At 38.5% G+C, this 27,831-nt stretch overlaps 1 protein-coding gene across 6 annotated transcripts; it reads left to right on the forward strand.

Annotated features, from left to right (window-relative positions):
• On the forward strand, positions 1-27,827 carry impg1b (interphotoreceptor matrix proteoglycan 1b). 6 transcript variants are annotated; one of them, XM_004540874.3, is made up of 19 exons: positions 1-938; positions 5,699-5,914; positions 8,142-8,308; positions 8,424-8,446; positions 8,752-8,786; positions 9,009-9,055; positions 9,152-9,304; positions 10,708-10,766; positions 11,615-11,805; positions 11,888-12,310; positions 14,603-15,228; positions 15,744-15,833; positions 21,273-21,492; positions 22,580-22,790; positions 24,297-24,482; positions 24,596-24,779; positions 25,458-25,541; positions 25,692-25,711; positions 26,001-27,827. In XM_004540874.3, exons 1-19 carry the CDS (start codon positions 872-874, stop codon positions 26,041-26,043), a joined length of 3,045 nt encoding a protein of 1,014 aa, XP_004540931.1. In that variant the 5' UTR covers positions 1-871; the 3' UTR covers positions 26,044-27,827. The 6 variants fall into 6 exon arrangements, 5 of the variants coding, with proteins under 5 accessions (XP_004540931.1, XP_076733377.1, XP_012776754.1 ...); XM_076877262.1 differs by lacking the exon at positions 25,692-25,711 and having other exon boundaries at positions 11,888-12,277; XR_001167715.2 differs by lacking the exon at positions 24,596-24,779 and having other exon boundaries at positions 2-938; positions 26,001-26,068.
• Positions 27,828-27,831: the final 4 nt, after the last annotated feature.

Consider the following 27,831-nt stretch of genomic DNA (forward strand, 5'->3'; position numbering starts at 1 on the left):
TCGCAGCATCATGGGATTGGACGCAAGAAGAACTAGTCACAGATAGCAACCAAAGAACAAAAGCACACCATAGGAAAGTGCTCTCAAGTAAATTACCGAACTGGTAATGGGAAGGAAGGTCAGTAATGTTCTTCTTCAGGACCTAGAGGAAAGAGTCTTAGAGGCTCAACATGCCTGTGCAGCGAGAACAACAACAAAGCACATTGTTTGTCTGGTAGCTTGGTGTGTAGGACAGAAACAAACTGCTGACCTCTCTTGACATCTATAGGACGAAGAAGAGTTGGGCAGCTTTACAGTTGCACATAGAGGCAGACAAAAACACAAAGAGGCTGGTCGTGAGTGATCAAGCCCTAGCAATTGCGGGCAGTAGTTATCTGGTCTCAGCTGGTTGGCAGATCCCCACTTTTGTTCAGCTGACAGACGAGGGTCCAGAAGGTGACTAACAGGATGAGGCCAGGGAGCCACGTGGCCCCCTCGAGGATTACAAGCAGCAAGAAGAAGGTAAAGAGATTACGCTCAAAGCAGAGCCTGCTTTTTTAACCTTGTAACTGTTGTTACACTGACAGCATGGAAGGAAACTCCTGAGCCAAAATATCATCTATTCCCAGATTCTCTTCCTTTGCCTCTCCTTCCTCCCTTGCTCCCACTGCTCGTCCATTCATGCAATCACCTCTGCAGTGTACTGGGATCCCACAGCATCCAGAAACTAACGATTGCAGAAGCTGAGTTTTGGTGCCTGCCAAGAACTCCTATGCACCGATGAGGAGACTTTTATACATTCTGCTAAAGGACTCGAGATAAGGAGATTCTGGATTTTATTGCTTTTTGCCACAGTCACTTTACAAATGATAACTTTACACTTTAGCCCATCATGCTTTTGAAGTCGGGACTATGCTTAACTTTGTGTCTGTTTACCCTCCAAGCAAGTCAAATCAAAGGTAAGAATCATCTTGAAGAATGAAGAAACTTTCTTTAAGATGCATCTGATTGATAGCTTACTAAAATTTAGAAAATAAAAGTGACTGTTCGCATTCCTTTAAGTTTGGCCAGTGACAAATTATCCTTTAATGCAAAGATCTACCTGCAAGTTTGTTTTTGTTTTTTTTAGCAAATTTAGTGGTGAAATTTAGAGGAACAACAGGGTATTTCTGTTTTATGTGCATGAGACTCTGTTACCTAAATTACTCTCCCGGCAGGCTACAAAATGCCAGTTCACCCTCGGAAAGATCTTTGATTTTTAGATGTCAAGCAAATGTCAAGCAGATAGCGAACCACTCTTAAGGTCATGAATATTCAGTGTGAATTAAACTGGTCGTGACATCTAATAGGTGTTCACTGAGAAAGATAGCGAAATTTCAACAGGGATAACATTTTCATCGGCACTGGTTGTCTTGTTCAGTGTGATGTGCCCGGGTGAGCTCATTATCCTGAAGGAAACAAAAGCCATTCTGTTCCCAGTGTCGCAGGACACTAATCTTTTCTGGCTTGTAATTCTGCTGTGGGGCCTTTTTGCGGATGCACTGGGCATTAAGGCCCGTGCCAACACTCCCTCCTTTTGCCTAGGCCCTCGTGTCTGTGCATGTGCAAATGAGGCTTCAAGCAAAACCAATTCAAATGTTATGCTATGAATCTTAGGAAAAAAATGATTTGGCAGCTTAACTTGCTGAAATGTTTGGAAACTATTTTGTTCAATCAGTCTGCCTGACAGTCTCTAAACTGGAGGCTACGTTCCTCATAAAGCTACAGGTTACAATGCTAAGCATTCATTGCATTTTCTTGGTCTTATGCTACATTTGGATTAAAGAGTACTGCTTATTTCAAAGGGTTTTATTTATGTAGTGGAGTTACACATGCAACATATTGACAAATGCAAAGTAATGAACATCTGTCTAAATAAGGCTTCTTTATAACTTCCAAGTTTTTACATAGAAATAACATCAAGCATAATGAGGTTTCTCATGTGATGTCATGTGCACAGTGCTCAAGCGCTGTTTAGCATATTGCACGTGATACAACCACTTCTTACTGTGGAAATGTGTTCTTGGAGGTTTCTGACACTCACCAGGAGAAATGGGTTCCAAAGAAGATGCAGCATCAAAACACTCATAGTGGTTGCTTTAGTTGCTAGAAGACTGGTACGGTTTTGTGTAGTTGCTCTTTCATGCTCTGTAACGACTAGCCTTCAACGTAAAAATGGCACCCTTTGAAACATGTTGGCTATAGCAGCGGTCCCCAACCCCCGGGCCTCGGACCGGTACCCGTCCGTGAGTCGTTTGGTACCGGGCCGCGAGAGTTGAGGCTCAGGTGTGAAATGTATGGTTTTCAGGGTTTTTATCGGTTTTCAGCATTAGTTTGTTATCATTTTTATCATTAACTCGGTTTTCCTGGGTCTTTTCATGTGTGTTATGAATAAATCTTCTTTTTTTCGGTACCGGTACTAGTTTTATTTTGTTGTATTTATCTGCGACACCTAAAGTGAAAATATTGTCGGGCATAAACCGGTCTGTGGCGCAAAAAAGGTTGGGGACCGATGGGCTATAGCACTAAGCCACAACTTTTACTTTGAAGGCTAGTTGTTAGCAAGAATTTGCAGACGAAGATACAGTCATTTGTGGCAATATACAAGAAACCAAAGCATCACCTTTTCTGGTTTGTGTTGCACTTCTCACTGCAGCCCAAAGACCACCCAGACAGTGTTTGCAATGTCTGTCGCTTACACTCAAACTGCGACCGCAGCAATAAGCTAGTAACCAGTCACAAGGAGGTTTATATCAGCTGGTTTGGGGAATTTTTCCCTAGTGACAGATTGTTGCCAGGCAGTCACCGATTGGTCTCTACATCTGTGTGACTGGAACAGTGACCGTCCAGCAACCAGTCAGTGATTAATCATTTTCCCCTCATGACTGATGGTTGTGGACTGGTCCCTAGGTCACTCGATCCTACAGTGATTGTCACGTGTCCCAAACGGCGGTCAAGTTAATGCCACCTGATTAGCGGTCACATGTGTGCAAAACCTAAATAGGAGACCCTATGGAAACAATCGCCACCAACATACTGTATGACTTCCAAAAAGATTATGAGACTGAAACTAGGACTCAGTCTGGGACTATGTTATAAAAGATGGACACAGCCACAGTGATGTCACCTGGATTTCCACCTTCAACTGAAGCATTGGCCTGTCACTGTCTGAGTTATTTCAAAGAAGACATGATAAGTGAGGAATTGATGAGACAGTAGAAATGTATTTTTATAAGGTGGCAGAACTAAGATGCAGATAGTGACACTGCATCCATCTTTTATGTACAGTCTAAGGTATTAATTAAACGAAGCTAACATAAATTAACACGGTGGACAAAGATCGAGTGTACACAAGCATTGCCAGCTGCTTGATTGCAACACATATTCTATCAATGTAACAGCTTTGCAATAAAAATCATTTATAATATTGCACAATAACAGTAATTCAAGTACACTGTCCACTCACTGCAAATGTTTAAACTCACTTCTTGAAACTGTCACGTATGACAATGTTTGTGATTCACAATGCACTGGTGCAACATGCAAAACAGCTCCGTGTGCTTTTATAGATATGCAAAATTTAAGTACTGAGATAGCCCACTCTCTGTATCTCCCCAGAAATATACCAGCTTCAGCTAAAAGCTCTGAGTCGAATACAATTGCAACAGTAATTACACACTCCCTATTTCTATTTGTCCGTATTCTTCATTCTCTATCCTAATCCTGAAAAGGCACAGTTTTCTGTTTGGGCTCAATGACCTCCAGACTCTGTTTTGGGGCTCATAAATCCCAGCTTATTCTCTTAAGAAGTCCTCAAAGGTTTGCCACCTGGCACGACAATGATTGCTTTCTTCTAAAATAGCTTTATTCAATGGGGTAACTGTGTTGGAGAGACTGACTGGCACACTAGCTTTTGTAATGGCGCACAATTACCTTCCTGTAATTCACCAGTGTCACTGAAGCTCGTAAAGATTATTTAATTAAACTGATCAGAAAATTAGAGCAGCTCTCATCCTCTGTGCAGCATCTCAGCGGTATAATTCATGGAAACAGGGGAATCTGTGTCATTTCTTCAATGCCTTCATTTGCAGAATTGTTCTTTTCTAACCACTGTAGCTAAATTCAATCTCTTTAAGGTTTGCTATAGATGCACACCCTTATTCGACAGTAATCCACACGCACGCATTTCTGCTCATTCATACTTGGACGTGGCCCAGCACGATCTCATCGCTTACTCTTTTAGCCACTCACCAGTCTCAGTGACGTAACGTGGGTTAAGCTGCACAAGGTCAATTCAACTTAGAAAGTCTTTCTCCATATGTCTCTGCATTTTTCCAGTCACAAACAAGCACCTCTAAGATTTAGTCTCTGGATGTCTTCATATTGAAGTAAACTTACAAGCTTGAATCAGTGTCTGCGCCTTTAAAAAATAATTAAATCACACACAGAGGCTGTCTTTGGATTAGACAGTCCTAAAATACATGTACTCTATGTGTGATTTCCTTTTCACTACAAATGCTCTTTAAAAGCAGCGGTAAAGCAAGCAGCAGTTAACATACCGTAGCACAACTAAACAGATGGCACCTTGCTGGATAAAATACCTGTCAAATTAAATTCTCTCTGGTGATAGTAAGTGCTGGCTGCCCATTTTCTGATATGACAAGATTAATAAGGGTTATTTGAAAGGGCATGACAGCATTTTAGGATTGCGTTTCCTTAAATCTGGATGGATTTTTTTGTGAGCCACCTTTTAAAATGTGGAATTCTTCATGTGAAATATATTTTGGCTGTCTCGGTCTTATTTGTAATTTTTTTAAACCCGGATGAGGCGATATTTGGGTGAGATGATATAAAGCTGGAGCATTATCAACATAGACGGTATAAAAAAATCCCATGAAGTCACATCATGAAGCCTCAGCGTTTTTGCCATTGCTGCTGCGACTGTGAAGCTGCATACTCATTGGCTACTGACATGTGATGGACAAGCTGTTAGTCACTAAACATATCCTGAATAATCCACTTATCTGACTCTTGATCACATGATGATGATAATTGAATAAAACTGATAATTGATAAATGATCATAATTTACAAGATGAGCCTAATGTTCAATTCAATATGACCTGAGCACTGAGGTCATGACTTCTATGGAACCAGAAGTCTTTTGAAGGCATTTGTGCTTTGACTTCACTTTTTAGAAGCAGAAAATATTTAAATTTTATCCTGTAACACTAGTGAAGACTGACAAACCTGTTTAGCAAGGTCTGTAATTCATTGTGATATTAAACAGGAAATTGATGGCTAATTCAAAAAACAATAATACGCTTATGCCAGATTAGTTGGATTCCCATCAGCAAGAAATAATGAACCTGTTAAAAATGCAAATAACAAAGAAACACGTTGCTGTTTAATGCAAACCATTCAGCCCAATTTATGCACAATATGTGACTCACTTTGGAGCATTTAGTACATGGAGTGCAATTTTACCTTTGTTTTGTCACCCATCAGTTGTTAATTATCCCAGCCATCCACACAAACACTTGTACTGCTGCGGGAGAAATCTCACACCAACCTGACAGTCAACAGAATTACATCCACTTATCATGAAGTGTTTGATTATTCATGTTGCGAGTAAAAACATTCTGCCTGACTTAATAACTTCTTCTTTGTGACTCTTGCAGACCTTCACGACCACAGTTTTTCTGGACTCAGGGATGTAAAGTACCGACACTTTCTGGAAGCTTCCAGGCCAATCCCACATGCAACCAATGTCAGAGCAGAGCAGGGTGGACATCGGGGAAAGAGGTCAACGATCTTCACTACGGGTGTCAAAGTGTGTCCCCAGGAGAGTGTGAAAGCAGTCATCGGCAGCCACCGGGCCTATTACAAACTCAGAGGTGAGATGAAATGAGCAGTGTTAGACTTTAGTGTAAGCTTATACTGTACATGGAGTCTTTAAACATTTACTTTGTGCCTAATCACAGCAGAGTGTATTAGTATAACAAGCCTGTCCTGAAATATTTAGTCTATTAGAATAAGGGGCAAACAGAGATGTCCTAGCAGTTGAATGAACAGCTACCAAATTGGATGTTTTATCCAATCAAAACATTTTGTAAAGACAAGGTTTAGTCAGCTAGGTCCATAGGATTTTAAACCAGTGGATTTTAGAGCAATCGATATGTGACTGACATGTAATTCAGGAGTTTTAACAAAAGCAAATTACCTCAATTTTTAAACATAGTCCCACACATTCACCTGATACTTCTACAAGGATTCACATCATCAATAAATGTTAGTGACCTGGTTCCACTGGAAGCTGTAGATGCCTGTGCCACCATCTCTGATGGATAGTCGATGAAGTATATTTATATTTAGTCTGTCTAAAGAGTTTTTTTTCCAGGACTATGAAAGGCTAATCTGGCTTTCCTGTTCTTAAGTGTAACCAGTGGTTTGCATGTTGTTATAAATCCTCTGTATTCATGAAGGAGTCTCTTGACTGTTGATTTTGACAGTCTTGTTGAGAGTTTCTTGACTTAGTTAGATGTTGTGAAATAGTTTTTCTTAACCAAGAGAAGACTTTGGGGATCATCTACTTTAGCTATCTTCTGTGTCCAGAGCAGGCCAGCGAATTCAGTCTTTTTAAGAATATAGCAGATTTTTTTAGCCATCAGAATTGTTGTCTGAAGGCCAAGAAAGATGCCAAGCAGATTGACTTTACCAAGTGGATCATCATGGCCTTGCCATATTGGTCCATTTGATTGACCTTTATTATAATTATGTATTTATTTGATTTGATTTTCGGTTGTTACAGACGGGACAGACATGACTGGGGGATAGGACAGGGAGAGAGAATGAAAGAAAGAGAGGAAGAGAAAGAAAAATAGATGGGAGAAGAGATGGTGAGACAGGGGGAAGACAAAAAAAGAAAAACAACAATGTAACAGATTGTTGATTGAACCACTGGTAAAGTTTTTGCAATCTCTCTGAAGAGTTTATTTTGTTTTCTCGTTGTAATGAGGGCCCCTTCACTTGCATCAACACTCTTTGGACCTCATATTTAGAGTTCCAGTGAACATTTAACAAATACAAGTTCAATATTTGAAATAAACTAATGATTTTTCAGTGTCTATTTGTTATAGAACAACAAGAAGACAGGCCGTATCAGGCCAATTTACCTTGGAGCCTCTCCCCTTATTTTAAAGCTGAAAGTCTGCACTTCAATCACATCAAATTGTTTTTTTTATTTGCAAAAGAGTTTGTTCTAAGTTCCGTCATTGCTTTGGTCGCAGACCACATTGCCACAATAGATTTAATGGTGCTATGTCTCTAAATCTTAATGAATCTCACTGAATACTCCCTCATCCATGGTATGATTTTGATATTTAAAAAAAAATCGTTAGAGTCTAGCTACACTGCAAAAATCCCTCGTCTAAGAAAGATGGGTTATCAGTGATTTAATAAGCTAAAATTGCCGCCTTTGTCTTTGCAATCGGTTATTTAAGTGTCCCAAAACAGCTGCAGTGGCGTATGATTTTAAAATGAGGCAGATTAATTTGTTGTATGGGAGATGCTCAAATCATTACAGAAATGATTTTATAAGAGAACAAATTTCCCATGGGCATCAAGTTATTGAACAATATGGTGCTTGTTTCAGCCGCAGATGCGGATAAAAAATAATGTCGCTTCGGGACAGCTTTCTGTTTATAATTTTAATTTTTGCAGAAATGTCACAGGCACAGAATGACTTTTGAATATACACTTTGACATTTATGAAACAACAGCTATAATACTGTTTGTTGCGGTCTCTGTTATTTCACATTAAATCTGTTTTGTGATTGAATACATCTATAAGGTACTGTTGTATGTGTGCTCATATGTAAAGCTCCATTGAAATTCCTCCCCAAAGGTCATAATAAGCCAACTGTAACCTGTAAATCATGACTAGCTCTGTATACTAACCGATGGCAGGATTAATATCAACAACCCTCTTTAGCCTGAGTTATGTAATTGTTTTCTAGCAGGAATTCACCTCCTGTCTATTTATTTTTTCTGTCCTTTTGATTTAAATCAGATCAGATGGTGTCTTTTTTGGTAGTACTTTAAAAAATTGTGATTTATCTTCAGTTTGTCAGGAAGCAATTTGGGAAGCTTTTCAGATCTTCTTGGACAGAGTGCCAAACTCAGAAGAGTACAGGGCCTGGGTTTACACCTGCCAGCATGAAAACCTCTGCATGGACGACTTGGCTCACAATTTCAGCAGCTCTCAGGAGCACCTGGACATGGTCGCCAGAGTGAGTGTGGAAGTCCACTTTCCATAACAGTACATTTGTACTCTGTGCTTGCTTGGTGTAATAGTAATGTAATAGCTGATATCATTTCGTGTGTGTGTTTGTTTTTAATTTCCAGAGAGTAGCTGAGGAAAATGAAGGGTAGGTAAACTTCCCTCTGAAATGTGAAAGTGTTTTCTGTGCGTGGAGTCATTTTTTTAAGAATCAGCTACACTCCAGAAAGGAGAGGCTTTTCTTTTCTTTTCTTTTCTTTACTTTTCTGTAACTGTGTAAAGTGCCTAGTAATTGCCAAAAGACTGACAGTTTTTTAATATATGTTGTTTTTGCAACAGCAAATATTTTTACACTCAATTACAAACAGAAGAATGTTGCAGATTTTTTTTAAAAAAATGGTGAAGGTGAAGATCCCTGAAGTTTTTTAAATAGTATTTTTCTTCCATTTTCAGAATTGAATCTGGGACTGCAGAGCCAGGAAGTGAATGTGAGTTTGACAGATAAACACCATTAAGGTTGAACCAAAACAGACTTGACTTAAGCCACAACCACACGCCGAGAGATTGGTTGGCAATCCATTGGCAACCAACAGTCGCTAGGGAAAATATGCATTTCCCGACTGGTTGGCGAGTAGTTGTGTCGTTTTGGGCGTCATAAAACATTCATAAAGATATCATGATTTAACTTATATGTTGCTTTATTGTGTCAGGCACCTGGACTCCACCTGTGATTCTCCTTCCAACTGAGGCTGATGTGGTAGGTCAACTATAACAGTTAGAACATTAACTCATTGTCAAGTTTCAGATTTTTAATTAGTAGTAAAAAAATGCCATGTGGATTTTGGTTTGCTAGGTAAAAGAGATAAACCCCAGCATGATGAAAGAAAACTATGAAGAGTATATTGTTGAGTTCAGGATCACCATCGTGGATCCGACATACAGCGAACTGCTCAGTAACCCCGAGACTGCACAGTACAATGACATCGCCCGAGACCTCAAACAAAGGGTGAGTTTAAGCATCAAGTCCCCCTCTGTATCTTACTCCTGTGATCGTCTTATTCTGTCATTAAAAACAAAAGCCCTTCTTAATGGCGGTGTTATGTAACAAGGTATTCGTGATTGCCAGCTTGTATTACATTGCAGCGTTAGGTCTAACACACACCCTGATTGATTTAACAGCTTTAAGGGTAACTGCAGGACTTAAGACTTCTAAATGAGCGTGAGCCTGGAATAGTAAGTTCTAATTATCTCTGACTAAGAAGGCCGGGATAGATTCTCACCACAGTTCAAACAGCCACTAACGCAGAATTTCGTTAAAGAAATAGGTGTAACAGTCAGCGAAAAAATAACGTTTTATTTGGGCAGGTCTGTGAAAAACTAAAGACACTCTTACGGCTTCTACAGGAATTACGAGTGCAAGTAGAAGCTAACAGATTGCACATCTGAAACATTCAGGTGTGTGTTAGCACTGTACAATATTTTTTTGCTCGTGGAAATTGCAAAAAACAAAGCAAAAAAACACCAAAAGCTTCATCTCCATGAGATATGTGGAGATATATTTATCGCAATCTGCAGCATCACGTTCGATGAGAAACAAACACAGCATATTCTAATGTTAAATGTGAGCTTATCTCTCCAAAAGCTAAAGCTAGGCTAAAACTGGGTCATGCAACAGGAGAGTGATTCTAAGCACAGCAGTAAAACATCAACAGAATGACTGAAAAAGAAAAGAATCAAGGTGTTGTAATGGCCTCATCGAAGTTCAGATCTCAATACAATTTAAGAGAGCTGAGGATCTACGAATGCCCACAAACTTACTTAAAGTCATTACTGCTAAAGGTGGTTATTGCAGCTATTGAGTCATGAGGTAATTCAGTAGCTTGCATGAGGTACTTAGTTTTTTACAGGACTCCACAGAGTCCTAAGCTATCCTGTCAGTACCATACATGCTCTTTATCAGCTTTTTCCAACAGGTTGAAGCTGTATGAGTGTATGAAAGTCCCATTCCATTAAATAAAAATGCTGCAGATGTGTTTTGCATCATTCTAAATATGCATTTTTCTGCATGGGGCTGCAAAGAGTGTGGACAGATTTTCGAGTAAGTGTAGTGTCAGGGAGCTGTTTACCTAGTTCATGTAGCTTTCAGGGCCTAAGATCTTGGAATAATGTTAAATCTGGTGAATTGAGAAAATTGCATTAATGCTGACTTTAGTTCACTGTGGGCATTACAAAACTTCCATATATGCCTCATGATTGCAATAGTTATGCACTCCATAATGTCCAAGCTGGATTCAAAAACTCCAAGTTAAAAATTGCTCTAATTTTTTTTTAACAGTAACAACAGAAAATTCTAGGATTTCTTTCACATTTGTTTTAATTATTTTAATGCTCTTTTCATTTTTTCTGCAGATGCTTCATGTGTTTGAAAAAGTTCCAGGATTCAAAGAGATACGTGTTCTGGGATTTCGGTGAGTTAAAAGAGGATTAATTAGTGTTGGAGCTATTTGTTCTTTATTTTTTATTTTTGTTCTTATTTTTGAAATTAGTTAAAGTTTGTTCGTTTACTTATATTTTGGGGTTTATTTGTCGGTTAATATTTTGTTTTAAATGATTTGTTTGTTTGTTGTTATTTTGTTAAATTAGTTAGTAAGAGCTGTAGGGCCATTTTTTCTATAAATAAAGAGACTGGTTTAGGACCAGCATGCATTGGGGTGGGCCTATGGTTTTTTACCAGAGCAGGAGAAGCAGCAGGAAGGATCTTGTTATTGCTTGCCAAGATGGATAAATAAACCAAAACTCTCAACAAAAATGTTTGGACAATGGACTTCTTTTGCCTGCGTACGAAATATTACCTCAATGCAGCAGTGGCTTGTGGACTTTAAGTTGTGGGACGTTTGATCTTTCAAAAGTAAAGGAATTGCCACTACAATTAGGTTTATCGTAAAAAAAAGAAAAGAAAAAAAAAGAACATAGAAATGGAAACATTGATTACGGTAAAAACACATCCTTCTTTAGTTTTCCCTTAAAATAGATTTTATTGAAACATTTCATTGCTTATGTCTCGAGAGAAGCTATCCCTTCTCTGTTTCATCTTATCTTTTGGCTTATGCCTGAGTGAACAACTATTACCACTGTCAAAGGAGCTTGCAAAGAAAAGCGTCTGGACTTCTTTAAGTTGCTTGAAGACGTTTCACCTCTCATCCGAGAAGCTTCTTCAGTTCAGTTTCAGAACTGAAGAAGCTTCTCGGATTACCACTATTACCACTGGAGTCTGTGTGTTGTGAGGCTTTCTGACATGATTTATCTTGTTGCCCAGACTGGAGGATGTGTCTGTACGGTATGCTGTGGTCTTTAATGGAGAAACAGAGCTGAATGAGGAACCTGAGGGTTATGTCACAAACACAGGGGAAGACGTAAATGCTCCTAAACTAAAGCACATCATTGTAAAAGCGTTAAAGCAGGAGACATCACTACCACTGGACATACAGACACTAAGCTTTGAGGCTGGTAAGCAAAATATCACACATTTACCTGAATTAGATATTAAGTTTGTGTTCAACATTGAAGTATTTTAACACTTCCTTCTCAGTAACCACAGTTTATCCAGTTGCTGAGCTCAACTTGAATCCTGTTGAGACTGTAATATCCGAGGACGACACCACAGAGGCACCAACAGAGGACAACGCTCTCACCCAAAGTTTCTTCCCCACCTTGGGAGTGATTGAAACCGCATTCGAAGCTTCTACTGTCAAACCAGAAACACACACGTTTGTGCCTTTCATCCCCAACATCCTCCCAGAAGTCACTTCTGCCTTCACAGTGGAGAATCCTTTATCGGCAGCTGTAGAAGAGGAGTCCACAAACGATGCTGCAGAGGAGGCCGTTACACAAGGAGCAAAAGTGGAGACTCTCACAGAGCAGGTGGAGGAAGCGGAGACAGAGGTGGAGGAAATACCATCAGCTGAACATGAAGAAGGAGGTGAGGGTGAATCAGAGGAGGAGGTAACAAAAGGTAAGGCTTCCTCAGGTTAAATGTTTATAAAGCGGGATGTTTCAAGAAGTGAAAGCTCTATTGATTAACCCACCAGTCTGCGTAGTGGGGATTCCATTAAGAGGTATTGACAGATAACAGGAAGAACTCAACAACGTGGCCATCATTATTGGTTTTCTATATCTTGTTTCTCTTAATGGTGGTAAAGCTGTTGAAGGATGACCTGCTGTTAAGGGCTGGGCAGCTCAGATACATAAACAACATTAGTGAGGATCGAAAAACAAAAGACACCCAGGCAAGAAAAGTAGGGAAAAGGAGCTTACAGTAAATTTTCAAAATTAACAGAAAAAGGCAGGGAAACAAGAATACAGATAGTAATATATGACAAAGTTGTTCCCGGTTGTTTGTACAGAACATTCATACTTCAGAGGAAATAGGAATGTCAGTACAATTAGATGTGGTGGTTCAGTTGTGCAGATGGAGATTTTTCATGCTGAGAGGATACATTATATTAGAACCCATTACTAAGTAACAACTTGCCGGTGGTCAAGTCATTACATTCTCATGCTGTGCAGGCCAACTTAAACCAGCAACAACTTGATTTTTGAATTCCAGACGAGTTTCCAAAGAGACTCAATATATCATGTCCTCGGGCATTGAGAGAAATGTGTATATAAAATGATGCACGACACATGTGCTGTATTATTATTTAGAGGAATGAGTAGGAAAACTTACAATGCCACTTAAGTTCACTGATGTTTAAAACCCTGCCACAGCAATACAGTCAGGTTAAGTTGTGGACCTTGAGCCACTGTAAAATTTGTATTCTTTTCATTGAAGACATTGTGTTGTAGATTTGCTGCAGTGCTTCAGAACATTTTCCTGTTGCATGACACAGTTTCAGCCAAACTTTGGATGTCAGACAGATGGCCTCAGATTTGATTCCAGATTATTTTGGTAAATAAAATCCTAGTTGATATTATTTCACAATAATGTGATTTGTTCACATGCATCTTTCCAAAGCTCTTCATAACCCTTCCTAAGGATCCGTATCTGTTCAGTCTTTTTCTAATTGCGCTTTCATGTATTTTAACATTTAACATGCTAATTGAGGGCTGTGGAGTCTGAAAGACAGTTTTTAGGGGTTGTTTTTAATTTCACTGAGCATTGCATGCTCTGACTTTGGGATTAATTTGCCAGCAGCTCTTTTGAATATTTTCTACTCGGGAATAATCTTTTTCGCTTTAGAATAGTGAATTTCAAATTGTTTGAAGATTACCTTACGACACTTCCCTTATTAATGGGCAGCAACTTTTGCTTCTCTAAGATCATTGTTAATGTCTTTCCTCCTTGGCATTATCTGAAAACACACCTGAATGCACCAGACCAGCAAACATCTGGTCTACAGAGGTTGTGAAAGTTGCTGATGAACAACTAACAAAGTGCATTTGATTATCAGCACCTGGCTGCTACTTACAGCCTAATTCCTATGGAAGATGTAAGAGTGTAAGAGTGATGTGCAAACTTTCTTTTTCACATGAGTGGAGAAATTTGGTGAGATTTTGGCATTATAGTTTGTCTTTTTAGTCTCTCTACTTACAGTTAGGCTAAGCAAGGATAACAGTTTCTTTACTCTTGTTCTAAAAGATGAAATAAATATAATAATTATACGAAGAAACAACAATAAAAGAAAAGAGAGAGCTGTAAGTAACTATGGTTTAATGAAATGGAACATGGAGTGAATATTAAAATGACTGAAGTGACTTGGCTAACAGCAACAGCAGCAGATCAGGGTATTAAATAAATGTGACTGGCATGGCCTCAGACATACAGTCAAATGATCAAAGCAGGGAGATAACAAGATCTGGCTCAAACAGCATCCTATGATTCATAAGTCGCCTGCAAGTGGTGCAGCTAGACAGCTAGTTATTTTTGTCTTCTGTGCAACAAATTTATGTGGAAGTACACCACAAAAAATTATACATAATATGCTTTTTGGGGTAAACTTCAGATACTCAAAAAAAAAAAAATATATAAGCACTGTTGCTAAAGTGTTTTTTGCATAAGATATTTAAGATGATAAGATATCCACATGGGAATAACTGCTGTAGATGAATGGGTCCACATAAAAGCTCTCCTAGAAAATTATAGTTACTAATGTAACTCAAATTCTATGATTGCTCATGCTGATCACTCCTTGTATCATCCTGGCTCTGCCTGTATTGCAGTTATGGTCATACATAACAATAAGTGTACAAGTACATTTAAATGCAAAATATCTTCTTCCTTTTCTTGCTGTATTTTACGTTCAAGAACCCAGACAAGCTGATGGGGGGAATGAGCATCCAGATCAAAAGGATGAGGACCTTTCTGTAACAACTCCAAATCTCCAGCCTAAGGAAGTTATGACTGATGCTGAGGTTTTGACTGACCTATCACTGCCTACTTACCCTATCCCAATTTTGGAGATGTCTATCACAGAAACAGCAGCACCAGTTTCCACACCATCACCACTTGAGGGCAAAGTCCAAGGCATTGAACCAGAAACAGATGTGAAGTCTTCGCCATCCCCTGAGGATGCCAATGAGTCAAGTGGAGGGCACAGTGGAGTAGCCCCGGTCTCAGTGGACCTTATTGCTGAGAGTTCAAACAGTCAAAAGAAAGGAGGACAGAGTCAGAATGGTACAGAGTTGGTGTCCAAGCCCCATGAAGTGGAAAGTGGTAGTGGAGTCGCCTCAGAGTCTGAAGAACGCCCATATGAGTCCACTGCTGCCCCAATCATTAGACAAGCCAGCACACCTCTGATGACAGCAGTGGATAAGAGCAAAGAGTTAGTGGTTTTCTTTAGCTTGAGGGTCACTAACATGATGTTTTCTGATGACCTGTTCAACAAGAGCTCTCCTGAGTATAAGACACTGGAGAATACGTTTCTTGAACTGGTAGGTACACAAGCATTTGTGCTTGATATTGTGCTTCTCCATGTTTCATTCTCATACTTGCTTTTGTAGCCCAGAGATGAAAACTCTCAGTTTCAGAAAGTGCAACCATCTTTCCAAAAAAACTGAAAGTCACTTTGTGTTAATAAAAGCACAACTGAATAATTTGCCAATCGATTAAACCCTACACGAAGAGAAATATCCAATGTTTAAATCAGGATTTGTTTTTAAAAAATGTGTTTACTTTTTATATAAAACACCTTAAAAGGGTTATTGTTCCAACTTTTTGGGAATGGGGTTTGGGAATTTCTTATTCTCTGTTTTGTTGTTCTATATTAGTGAGGAAGCACAGTGCAATAAGCCTTATCCTCACACCAGCTTTTAATCCCAAGAAGTTATTGTAATGAATTATAAAAAGTTATATTTTTCATTATTAAATGTTGTTTTCATTATTTTTGTAAAGTGAGGTAAAGCTTTAAACAATCGCCAAGGTGGTAAAATGATTCTGTTTCACTCAGACACAACACTCTGGGTCCAGAAATTCGCCAAACCCTGGAGCTTCCAGTAAATCTGGGCCTAGGAGACAGACGACTTTAGCCTCCATACCGGTATTTTTTTCCATATTGGAACTGCAATATAATTCTAATGCCTCAGAGAAAGTTAACTAACCTTTTCCAAATGCAGTAACTAAAAAATCACGACATCTCTTAACATTTCTAACAGTTCTCAATTATTCAGCTTTAAACTTAAGCTTTACTTTCAACCTTGTAGTAAATTATAGACTCTCCTGCTAGCCTGCTACAATGCATAGTTTTTATCTGTAAGTCTGATTCTGTTTAGGGGGTTTGACTTTGTGTGTTTCGCCTTAATGTTTGACTGCAGTTTTGCGTTTACTGCAAGATGTACTATGACGCAAAGTTGTTTTGCTAGTGCTTTGCTTAATGAATCATCAAATCCCAAATTTTAAATGTAGAATATGTAAAATTCAAAACCAGGCATGAGAAATTTTGTGCCGCCATGCAGACGGCTCAACAGGTTTTCTCTAAGTTGAGAATTGATACCAGTCACGGGGCATATCATGTTAAAAAGAAATAACCTTCTCATGTCTAGGTTATGTGTTCAGCATAGTTGACCATGGTGATGTTGCCAAGCTAAAAGAGAGTCACCATTGTGACACAAAAAACTCCTGTTGCATGGCCTCAGCTTACTTATCTTACCTATTAATCTTGCTTCCTGGTACAACTCTGAAGTCTAGACTCTCTTTGACTCATTGTCAGCATACTCCTGGTTTCTGCAAACAGAGGGGTGGCCATGGGTTTCTCAAAAGTTTCTCTATAAAAAACAGTAATGATTTTCTTTATTGCTCAATCTGTGTCAGGTTAGCTTAGCACAACATATCCCATTTGCCACTTGAGGTCACTGACCCCAACCAAGTAACAGAGCATCACATCACCGCTCATAAAATCAGTCTAGCTAGCTGTTTCCCCACATTTCAGCTCTTAAAGGTTGCCTGCAAACTTTAAGGATCCTACATTTTTGTGCTAAGTTAGCTAAATCAGAGAGAGTCATATAAATCTGTGCACCTATTTCTTTAAAGTACAACACTGAAAGCAAAACATCTATGTAGTTATCCGTGCTTACAAGCTTTGTGGGAAGTACTGCAAATGTGCTACTAGCTGACATTGCTTTGTTATTATTTGTGAGCCTGTGAGTTTAAATTTACGTGTAAAGTGTATACTTCTTCAGGTTTTATCTTTTAAACTGGGAAATGCAGTATGCAGTGAAAGTGTCCTGCAGTTAGCTATTCACCGCAGTCTCTGACATTTATTTTTGCATTGTCATTTATTTATTGGTATGTGTGATTTTTGCTTGTTTGGGGCCTTAAAGATTAACCCAGAGAGTGGCGGAGTAAATAGTAAATAAGTGGGCCAAGAAAATATAGTACAGATGTCACATAGCTTTGTGAATTTTGTATATGTTAAAAAGCAACCTAGCTCAGGGCAGTGTGAGTCATGGGACCTTGGTCTGCCTTAGTCATTGGTTGTGACCCGAGGTAAGAAGCTTTAATTCTAGTCAGTTCCAGCACCACACACATTATGCTATTAGTGGTTTCCATCTGCTTAGTGTGATGGCAGTAAAGTTTATATGGACATCTGCATGCATTTTGCATCATTTATTCTGAATGGGTACCTGTCCAAATATGCACACTGTATATATGTACTACTATTGGCCAAGAGAAAATGAAATAAAGCCAATCACAAGCTGGACAATGTTATGTTATTTTATTTGGATATTTGAGTGTATGACCTGCATATATTTTATTTTCCCCCCAAAAAAGAAGTGTACATTAGCTGCTGGCATGTATGTACATGAGGACGATGTCTCTTTAAACCTGCATTTGCTACAAGCATCAAAGAAAGAGGCATCACTTGACATCTCTGTTTAGTTTTGATGCTTGCCCCTAGGTATTTTTAGGCTCACTCAGAAGAGCCCTGCGTTCTGTGTTATGTAAAGACCTTCAAATCAAGAAGAAGCAGCAATACAAACTGGATTGTATGCATGCAGTCATGCCAGTGGGCATAGGGAACATGTGTATTTAAAAAATATATAAATATATATATTAAAAAAATATGCATAAAAATCCTGAAAGAATAACACAAACAACACTCCATCTCCAATCTTTAATGGTTGCCCAAACCCCAGTTTCTGCAATTCTCCTTGTTAATTAATGTATTTAGCCGTTTTCAGATGAGTGCACTGGTAAGTATTTACTATACTTAATATATTATTTTGTCAGCACCCATTAGGATTTTTCAGTCTTCCTTTAAATGGGCTTTTTAAATAAAGACAGGCCCCAGTGTATCCAGGCGGGGTTATAAATCACTAAAACAATAACGAAGAAATGTCAAATAATGCATATGATGCAGCCCATTTAAATGGATGCAGTGTTTTCTTTGTTTTGTTCAAATATACATGAACAATTAGCCTTCATACCTTTTACCACACTCCCCCATTACTCCTGTACCTACTGGTTTGTGAAGCAACCAATAAAACTGGATATGGAGGTTGGAGGGACTTAGTTTGATACAGCAAATCAAAAAAATTAAAAACTTATGGAAGCAAAATACTTCTTGGGACTTTTGACACAGATGCAGGGATATTTCATTTGGGTTTTCCAAAGCAAGAACCAGTAGATACATGTGTAACCTCAGAGAAGCAAATGTGATTGTGTCAGACTGATGAAATCATAGTTTGTGCCATGCATCCTGCAAAGGTTTAGTGTATATATATATATATATAACATGGCAATTTAAAGTATCTTTAGCGTCTCAGTACAGACTCTAGTGAGAATTCTTGTAAAGAAACAAGCTTTGACTTTGCATGAAAGTCAATATAGCTGGATTGGTCATCTAAAGTGGGCGATTATAACTCAACGATTTTCTGCATTGAGACAAATGGATGACCAAACAACAGTGTGAATGTGTATTTATATTGCAAGCTGTGGCCCATTTGTTCTGGATGGTGGACCCTCCAGTAGCTACACCTTCCTTAGCTAAGACTGTTAGCTATAGGGAGCTAGCTGAGAGTAAACTGCTTGTCAATGATAAGTGAAATAACCAGATCAGAGCAGAGCTCCTTAAGGCCTCTTATCTCCCTCTCAACAGCCAGGCCTGCTAAAACATTGTAATCTCTCTCCCGCACACTGTGGTGGTTTGATGTTTGCCTCATCTGTAGTGAACATGGAGTGGCTTGAAGGAGAGTGGTTCAGATCGATGGACATTGATGTAGGCCCATTACTTGAGCTGGTTGACTTCCTTCCTGCCTAAACAGCTCTGCAATCATTGGTTCGAAGTCCCAAAAGATTGGCTTCTCACTTATCTGGACTGCAAAGTCTGACAATGCGGGGATATTTTAAACATGTCTGCATGGGAAGTTAACTTTAACTTAAAGCTAAGACATGGCTGTGTAAATATAGAGTTCCAGACAGGTGCTGTGTTGTGTACTGCCTTTTAAAAGAAGAAGGCAGCACAGACGCAGTGAAGCCAATGTGTTTGTGCTTGTTGAGTTTTGTTGGCTATTTGGACCAATGAGTTACCTTATTGCATTTATTTGTAAATTAACACTTTTACCATCAACTTAACAAGTTTAACTGATATAAATCCCCCTAGTGTCAGGTGGCAAAGGAATAGCAGTTATCTGTGCTCCCAGAATCCTCTGTTCTCAGGGTGTGTATGTTCAATATTCTGGTGTTTGGGTCAGCATTATCATTTTACATGTGCTATACACTATAAGCAACTATAGATTATGCTTTTATGGTTCTCATGCGTTGTCCAAATACTGACATATAGCAAGATCCTTGGAACACTGGACCCTTTCCCATTACATGCCATACAATATAAGCCCGGGGACCACGGGACCCCGTGGAGCATATGCGGGTGGCTGTAGCTCAAGACTTCTAATTAAAGTGTAAAGCACTTTGAGTTGTTGATAATACCAAAATTGAAGTAAATAAACTCATCACATTTATGTAGAACTCGAGAGATCGTGACCCTTTTTTATATTTCTCATACTTCTTTGTCATGTTTCCATTATGTATCATGTAAATGTGGAGAACAACCTAACAACATAGCGTTGTTCCTGCATCACTATAATGTTTTTCTGAGACAATCAATCCAGCTGTTGACATTTTAGAGCTTTTTAATTAGAGAAAATATTACTCAGTGTAGAAGTTTGTCATCGGGTTTTTCTGCCTGGCTTTTTGTCGCATGGTTGCCATTGTGAAATATTCTATTTGAACCCAAACATTATTTTCCCCCTTAACCTTAAAGTAACCACTGTAATGAAACCATGAAGGAGAAAACCAAACAGAAATAAAATCAACAAATTAACAAAGTAAAATCTAATCAGTGTTGATGACAACTGTAGACCTACATGGACTTTATTTTTTTGATAGGATTTCTAAATGAGTTGGTGCTTGGGTTCCTCACCTCTTCTTCCTTAATTACCTTAATTAATGACAGCTCAACAACATGGTTGGTCAGTTAGGTAATGTAACATCTTAGGAAGAGAACCAGCATAGGAATGACCCTGCAGTTACTGCTAAATATGCTAAGCAGGCCTACTGTATGTAGTTTTTTCTTTCCTTTTTGTGTCATTGTAATTCGTTTCTAATTAGATGCTATGGCATTAAAAAAAAAAGCTAAAAGGAAAAAGTTGTAAAAAACAAGTAGGAACAGCAGCAAGGCCTCTTCCCAGCTAGCATGAAACAGATTATTAAAAAAATGGATATGATACGTCTCAAATCAGTCTTGACTATGCTTCTCCTGTGCTTTATGTTTGTGGGGCAGTGTTACCACAGTAAGGCTGTAGTGATGCACAGATACTGGATCCAATAAACATTTACTGTCTGCCTTTGTGTTACTTTAAGGCACTTTAGATAAAAGCTTTCACTAAACAGTACAGTATATATTATAGATAGACTTGAGTTAGCTTTGTTGTAAGTGTATCATTTTTTGTCCCTGTGTTTTCTGACTGTTTTGCGACTAGAGTTAGCATGATTTGTGTTCTTATACTAATGCCTATGAACATAACCCTAATTTTATTCTGGATCTAATTACACAGCCTGAGCAGTGATGCCAGGATTTCATGCTTGCATCAAAATTTAATTATGAACTATTCATAGCATTAACACTGCAAAAAGTGACCTGAATAGCAAATTAAAAAAGAAGAAGAAGAAAAAGCTGTTGTATCATAGTGGCAGAATTAAATACTTCTCCTCCCCCGGGACTTAATCTCAGGAGGGAACAGCTCTTTTTTGACATAGGGTGGCACGTGTCTGGCATAATTTAATTACACCCAAAAATCAAAGTGAAGAAGTCCCTTTCTCTTCTTGGATCAAGAAATACATTTGTGGGATTTTTTTTTTCCCCACAGATTACTAACTTTACTAATGCCTTTTAAATAAACATTGAAAGAGAACTGCTAAATCAAATACTGAAATAGGAGCTTCTCAGAAATGAATATGCTTTTCCTCTCATTCTCCACAGCTTTTGCCATATTTGCAGTCCAACTTGACGGGATTTAAGCAGCTGGAAATTCTTAACTTCAGGAATGGAAGTGTTGTGGTAAACAGCAGGATGAAACTGGACAAGCCCGTACCTTATAATGTCACAGAAGCAGTGCACTGCGTGCTTGAAGACTTCTGTAATGCAGCTTCCAAAAGGCTTGATATTGAAATTGACAGTCGCTCCTTGGAAATAGAACCAGGTGAGATGTTCTTGCTTGTCCACTGCTCTGATTTGGTTCTTCTTTGTATTTAATAGAAAATAAATAATAAGTATACACTGATTAGTGTGTAATTATGTGTTCTGACAAACTGATGTATTCCCATGACCTTGACCATGACAGAGGTCAAATTATATATGACCATTTAACATCTGTACATGTGTATTTCCATCCTCTTTCTCATTATGTGTTACTCCTCCAACTCTTTTCTCATTTCCACACCGTCCCCTTCCCATCCTCAAGTCTCACCTCCTGAACTTAAGTCAGAACTAAAACACATGAAAAATGCATAAACTTGTTTATTTATCTCTGACATTCTTGCTATTACCTTTTGTAATACAACCTTCCTGTCTCCAGACATCTGACATAAAGCTAGCTAAACAACAAGAGCTGGTTCTAAGCTAACGTTACGCTAGCTAATGTTAGGCTCAACTGTCCTAAAAATCACACTTTCCCAGTTTGATTACCTCTCATATCATATGAGAGGTTATTCACTAAATGTTTGAGTCCAACAATGTGACAACTGAGGTAAACAGCTAACTGACAGTCCAGAGTTGTTTGTCCTAGAGGGCCACCATAGATAGTATTATGCACTTGAATTGGAAGGCGTAAGAAAACAGAATTCAGCTGATTTCAATGTGAAATCTAATGATATCTAGTGGCAAGATTTTACACACTACTTTTAATTTTGTGTGTCTCCAAGCAAAAGCGAGATCACAGTTCATTCCCATGTTGTGTGAATAAAATATGCAGGCAAGGCATAGGGAACAAAAATCCTTAATCTGCACATGCAGTGAATTATGCTTGTCAATATCATAAGGTTCGTGTTTATCTGCTGTCTGTTCACAGACTGTAACAAAGGTGTTGTGTATTGTGAGTTCATGATCGCATGGAGCCATATTAAAAGCACACGAAACAGAAAGCAGACACCTCTTGTCATATCAGTCAGCATGCCTTCTTATTTCCCCTCTGAATCTGCAAACATGGAACGACTGCATTAATGCTAGTGAACACTCAGCCCTCTGTCTATATTTCTTTCACCTCTCTCTCCTGTTTCCGTTGGTTTTAGCTGACCAGGCAGACCCCTGCAAGTTCCTGGCCTGCAATGAGTTTTCACGCTGTGTGATAAACAGTTGGACCAACGAGGCAGAGTGTCTGTGTGATCCGGGCTACAGCACAGTGGACGGGTTGCCTTGTCAGAGCACTTGCACCCTGCAGCCAAACTACTGCCTGAACGGAGGCCTGTGTGAAATAATCCCAGGCCATGGAGCAACCTGCAGGTACACACAAGCTGATAAATGAAAGGAAGCACAAACAAAATGACCTTAAAGTTTATACTAGGTCCTTATTTTTTATTTATTTTTTTTTAGCTGTGTTTGGATTTGATCCCTGATGTCACTTTCAGAGCCTTGAAGTTGGAAATCCACCATGTTTGTTTTTATTTTTCATTTGTTTTTCTTTTCTTTTTATCTTTATCCTGAATTGTAAGGCTGATGTAAACGTGTTGCTTTGTGGTGTACTCAAGGACATCCATCTCCTGAGAGCTGCTTGCTGAAAAATGTTGAATTCTACAACTGTCTTTAACAAAATTTAAAGAGATGCATCTGGAGGCAGTGCAGTAAGGATGAAAATGTGTATTTATTAATAACAATTATTATTATAGTTAGGCATCCAACTCGTAAAGGCTTTTTTAATTGTTCACAAATTTATCTTCAAGGATCATTCAGTCATTTATCAAGAACGCTACATATCTTTTTAATAGAAAGAATTTTTAATGTTTATGCAAATTTATACATGGTTTGAAAAAATATACCGTTTTAAAGTTTTTGCAACTTTATAGACTGTATTGCAGACAATTACTGTCAGAATTCACAGTGCACTCGCACACACGCACGCACGCACGCACGCACGCACACACACACACGCACACACACACACGCACACAGTGTGTTTTAGGTCACTGTAATGTCAAGTTCCATGCAATGAACTATATTGCATTGGCAGAATCAGTAAAAAAACCCAGCTTTTTTTAGGTTCTCCTGTCGCTTCGTCACTAAACACTCAGTGACTAAGTCCCACTGGAACACATGGCCATGCATGTTCCACAGGTGCTGAACCTCATTAACCATTCTGGTCTGCTTCCGTGCTTTTTTCTTAGCATCATTCTGTTACACGTTGATCTGAATTCCATCTGTCTTCTAGGTTTTTTTTCGATGTTTTTGAAAGGCCATTCACTATGCAAAAATAGCCTTTCTATTCTTGAGGCTGATGAATGGTTTTCACTATGTGGCGAAGCTCTCATAAAGTCGTGCCTTTGTGGAAGAATGTTTAATGACATGCCCATCTGCTGGAGAGTGTTTTTGACTTGGGGTGAGGTTGTTAAGGGGTTTTCTTTACCAAGTGATCATCCAACACAGTTATCTTGCATGGCCTTCCAGGCCTTTTTAATTGGCCAAGCTCAACAGTGTGCTCTTTTTGTTCTCAGAACGTACCAAAGCATTGATTTGGACATTTTTATATTCCTGCCCACTCTCTTGTTTCTTGTACTTGTTTTGTTTTTTTGCAACCTATGCAAGGCATGTATCACTTGAATTGAAAGCTCTTTTAATCCCAATTTTGGGTTCGCAGTAACAGCTTCCAAGTGAAACGTCACAGATTTTTTTTTTGCTCAACTGATGATGAAATAAGAAAGGCCATATTTGGCCATAACTGTACCCAGTTATTATATATTAAGATTTTATTAAAATATTGTGCATAACTGCATGCATTTTTCTCATCTCTTTTAGATGCCCCGTGGGTAAATATTGGCACTACCATGGGGAACGCTGCAATGAGCTGGTGTCAGTGCCGGTAGACCCGTCACTAATTGTAACCTGCCTTGTGGGAAGTCTCTGCCTTGTTTGCGCCGTCCTTGGCATTATAATATTCATCAACAAGAAATGCATAAAAACCAGAAAGGCTGTAACTTTGGTGTAAGTATGAGCCCTATTTTGTGTAGTTTGTTTTTGTATACGTGACTATTTAGTCATTTTGTGTGGTATAGCCTACTGTTTCAAAAGCATTCATAATCTCCTTTACATTGTAGGCAGACTCTTGCCCCTTATGCCTTTGAGAATACTTTGAGGGAGAACCCAGTATTTGAGAATGACGATGGTGTCTTAACTCACGTGTCCACATTACCATGCCCGTCAACTTCTGCTTCCTCCCAGTCCCAACACTCTGAGCAAGAACATTTTGCCTCCATTGAAAATATACATCTGAGTATCGAGGTACACTGTGCTGCGTCGCACAGAAGACTAAACCAACTAAACTACTAACCTCAGCTCTTTGGCTACTAATAACTAAAATACTCCAACCAATTCTGTTCTAACAAATACGTTAGTATTATTTAACTTAGAGCAAACTTTGGGTTGATCTCCATCCTTCCATGCATTTAATCTAGGCTGACTTTTCATTTGTATTTAAAATTGCTCTGATGTATCTTCAAAATATCTGCCATAGACTGACAATCTGCTCAGGGTGCAGCCACCATGTCAATCCAAGACAGCTGGGATAGGCTCAGTGACCCTCAATTGGATGAGCAAAAGAAAATGGATTGATTGGTGGACGAATTACATTACAATGTGAAAAATATACTGCAGATTAAATCATTCACTGGGACTGAACATCCTCTGGTATATTCAGTAGACACTCAGAGGCTTTTATCGACAAAATGAAAGAGTTAACCGCATGATCCATAACAAAAACCCAACCGCTGTGTGTAGTTTTAACAGTGAACTGTGTGCTGATTGCTGTAGGTAGAGTCTCCTGGAGTAGACCCTTGAATAGTTAAGTGTTTGCTTTCATTTGCCTTTTATATGTTTATCCTGTTCAAATGCCTTTGTTTTAATAATACATTATTGAAGCGCACTGTAAATATGAAGCTTTTCTACTGCCTGCCTACACAGATCCCCAGACAACTCTACACAACAAGATCAGAAAGATTAGTCTCAGAAATGGTGGATTTTCATCACTGTATACCACACAATGAGGTAAGGAATATAAATGCACAATGTAAAATTGAGCTGTTATAAGATGTAGAATACATTTAAAGTTATATGCACTGATATTACAATTTAGGTGTTCAATAAGATTTAAAAAATAAGAAAATGTAATAACTTTAAACTGTAAATATTTTACAGCTATATGATGTTTGCAAAAGGTAAACCATCCGAACAAGCAACTGTTTGAATGATTTTTCTTTTTACTCACAAACCAAATCACTGTTGACATTTGTGCAATTATCGCATTAACGCCTTCAAAATAAATTCTAGACCTCTAATGAGTAGTTTCAAAATAAAATTGTGCCCATCAGCACTTCAGCAGCGTGCCTTTTATCATGTACCTTATGATTTAAGCAGTGCAAGCAAGTTGTAGATGCAGTTTCATTTTGTCATGTATAATTCCACCTGAAATGAGTCCGTTTTTATTTTTGCTCTTGTCTGTTCCAGACGTGGCGACTGTCAAATGAATACAGAACGTGTCATGTTTTAAGGGCATCGGATAATGAATGTTTCGAAGTTTCAGTTCTCTGATGACTCCTTGTTCGTTTGAAGATCCGTCAACGCACTAACACGGTGCGAAACAGGAGGGAGGAAAAAAGAACTAATGTTGCTGTCTAACTGTATATGGGTGCAGATACCGTAAAGCAGTGATCAAGTTTAATTGTTCATAGTGATGAAAGTCTCTTGTTAGACAGAGAGCTATGGATACTGCTGTGCACTTAGGTTGTGTTCAAGTGGAAGCTAATATTTATTTTATATAATGAATGGTAGGAACATTTCCTGTATACCCTTGACAAAGGTTTTTCTTTCCTCACAATGAGGTATTTATTATTTACATAAATACAAGGTGTTTACCACCACCTTGCTTACAAAAGGTGGTATCTTTTGTTTAGACTTTATGATATTGTTTACGGCAATGCCATCTTTAACATTACTGTGTTCCAAAAAGAGACTGAATGCATAAAGTATTTGGTCATACTGCATTATTCCTAAAAATACTGGCGTCTGTACCATTTACAATTTTTAACCACTAATCATGTGTCCATTAATACCAGGACATTTGTTTTTGCACATTCTATTTAAAACAAAAGAATAAAAAGTTTTTGAATTAACAAAAACATTTTTCTTTGTTTTGGCAGCTCAGAGTGTGTTAGGTCTGTGTAATTTGATCATATGTAAAGAACGAATAAAGAATGAGTTTAAAGCCTGACGTCAACGAACTTGGTTTTTGAAATAAAATCAAGATTATTGTGTTTATGAGTCCTAAAGCACCGTACAGTATACTCCTCTTACAGTCAATTCACATGTACTACTAAGTCTTTACGCAGTCTTGTAATTCTTCTTTTTTAGTAGTTTTCAGCAATTGTTCTCCAGCCTCTTTGTGCGTTGGCTGAACCCCTGTTGTGTCTACACATAACAGAAAACGTTTTTAAACCATTTAAAAAAAAAAAAAAAAAAGACACATTGCTAATAGCAACCTGTTGCAAAAACACAATTTTTTCCAGTTTCTGTAGTTGAAGCTATGAAAACGCCAAAGTAACGGCAGTAAGTGGTAAGAGGAGTTTTGGAGCGATGATTCCTAGTTTGGAATTTGCACTTTTTAAAATTGTAGTCAAAATGTACTGAGGAGGTCAGGAGCGAGGTGCCAAAGTGCGTTTCTACAGCCATCTGTAAAAGACGCTGGAGCCTCTGTCATGGTTAGGGGGAACAAAAGCCTGCTAGCATCCAAAGCAGAGCTTTAAACATCCTTCAAGAAACCTGGAGAACCATTCCTAAAGACTACTTAAAGAAGTTATGAGAAAGCTCCCTAAGAGATTTCTGGCTGTGTTAAAGAATAAAGGTAGTCATACCTAATATTCACTTTCAAGCTCATTAGAATTGTAAAAATGTTGCTTTTGCCTTGTAAACTGTATTTCTATATATGTTTGCACATGCTTTAATAAATCAGTGCACCTATTTCATATTTTTATAGCAAAATACAAAGAAATAAGGGGTGAGCCAAGGCTTCTGCAAAGTCTGTACATTGAAACAGCCTAAGATCCTTGAGTTTTAATCCTGTTGATCACGTAATTGGACTCACGAGCATCAGCTCGGTGACATCTGCAGTGTGTTAGCGTTTGTTGTTTAATTAACCTACATGCTAATCCTATTATCAGGAATTATCATCAGAATGTCAGATCCATTTACTGAGCACTGACCATTAACAGCTTGTTTGTGAATATTTGTGAATTAATTCGTGATTTTTCAGCTGTGTAAAATAACTTCAAAAGAAAAAGCA

This window comes from Maylandia zebra, linkage group LG19 (assembly GCF_041146795.1).
Source record: "Maylandia zebra isolate NMK-2024a linkage group LG19, Mzebra_GT3a, whole genome shotgun sequence".
NCBI classification, from domain to species: Eukaryota; Metazoa; Chordata; class Actinopteri; order Cichliformes; family Cichlidae; genus Maylandia; species Maylandia zebra.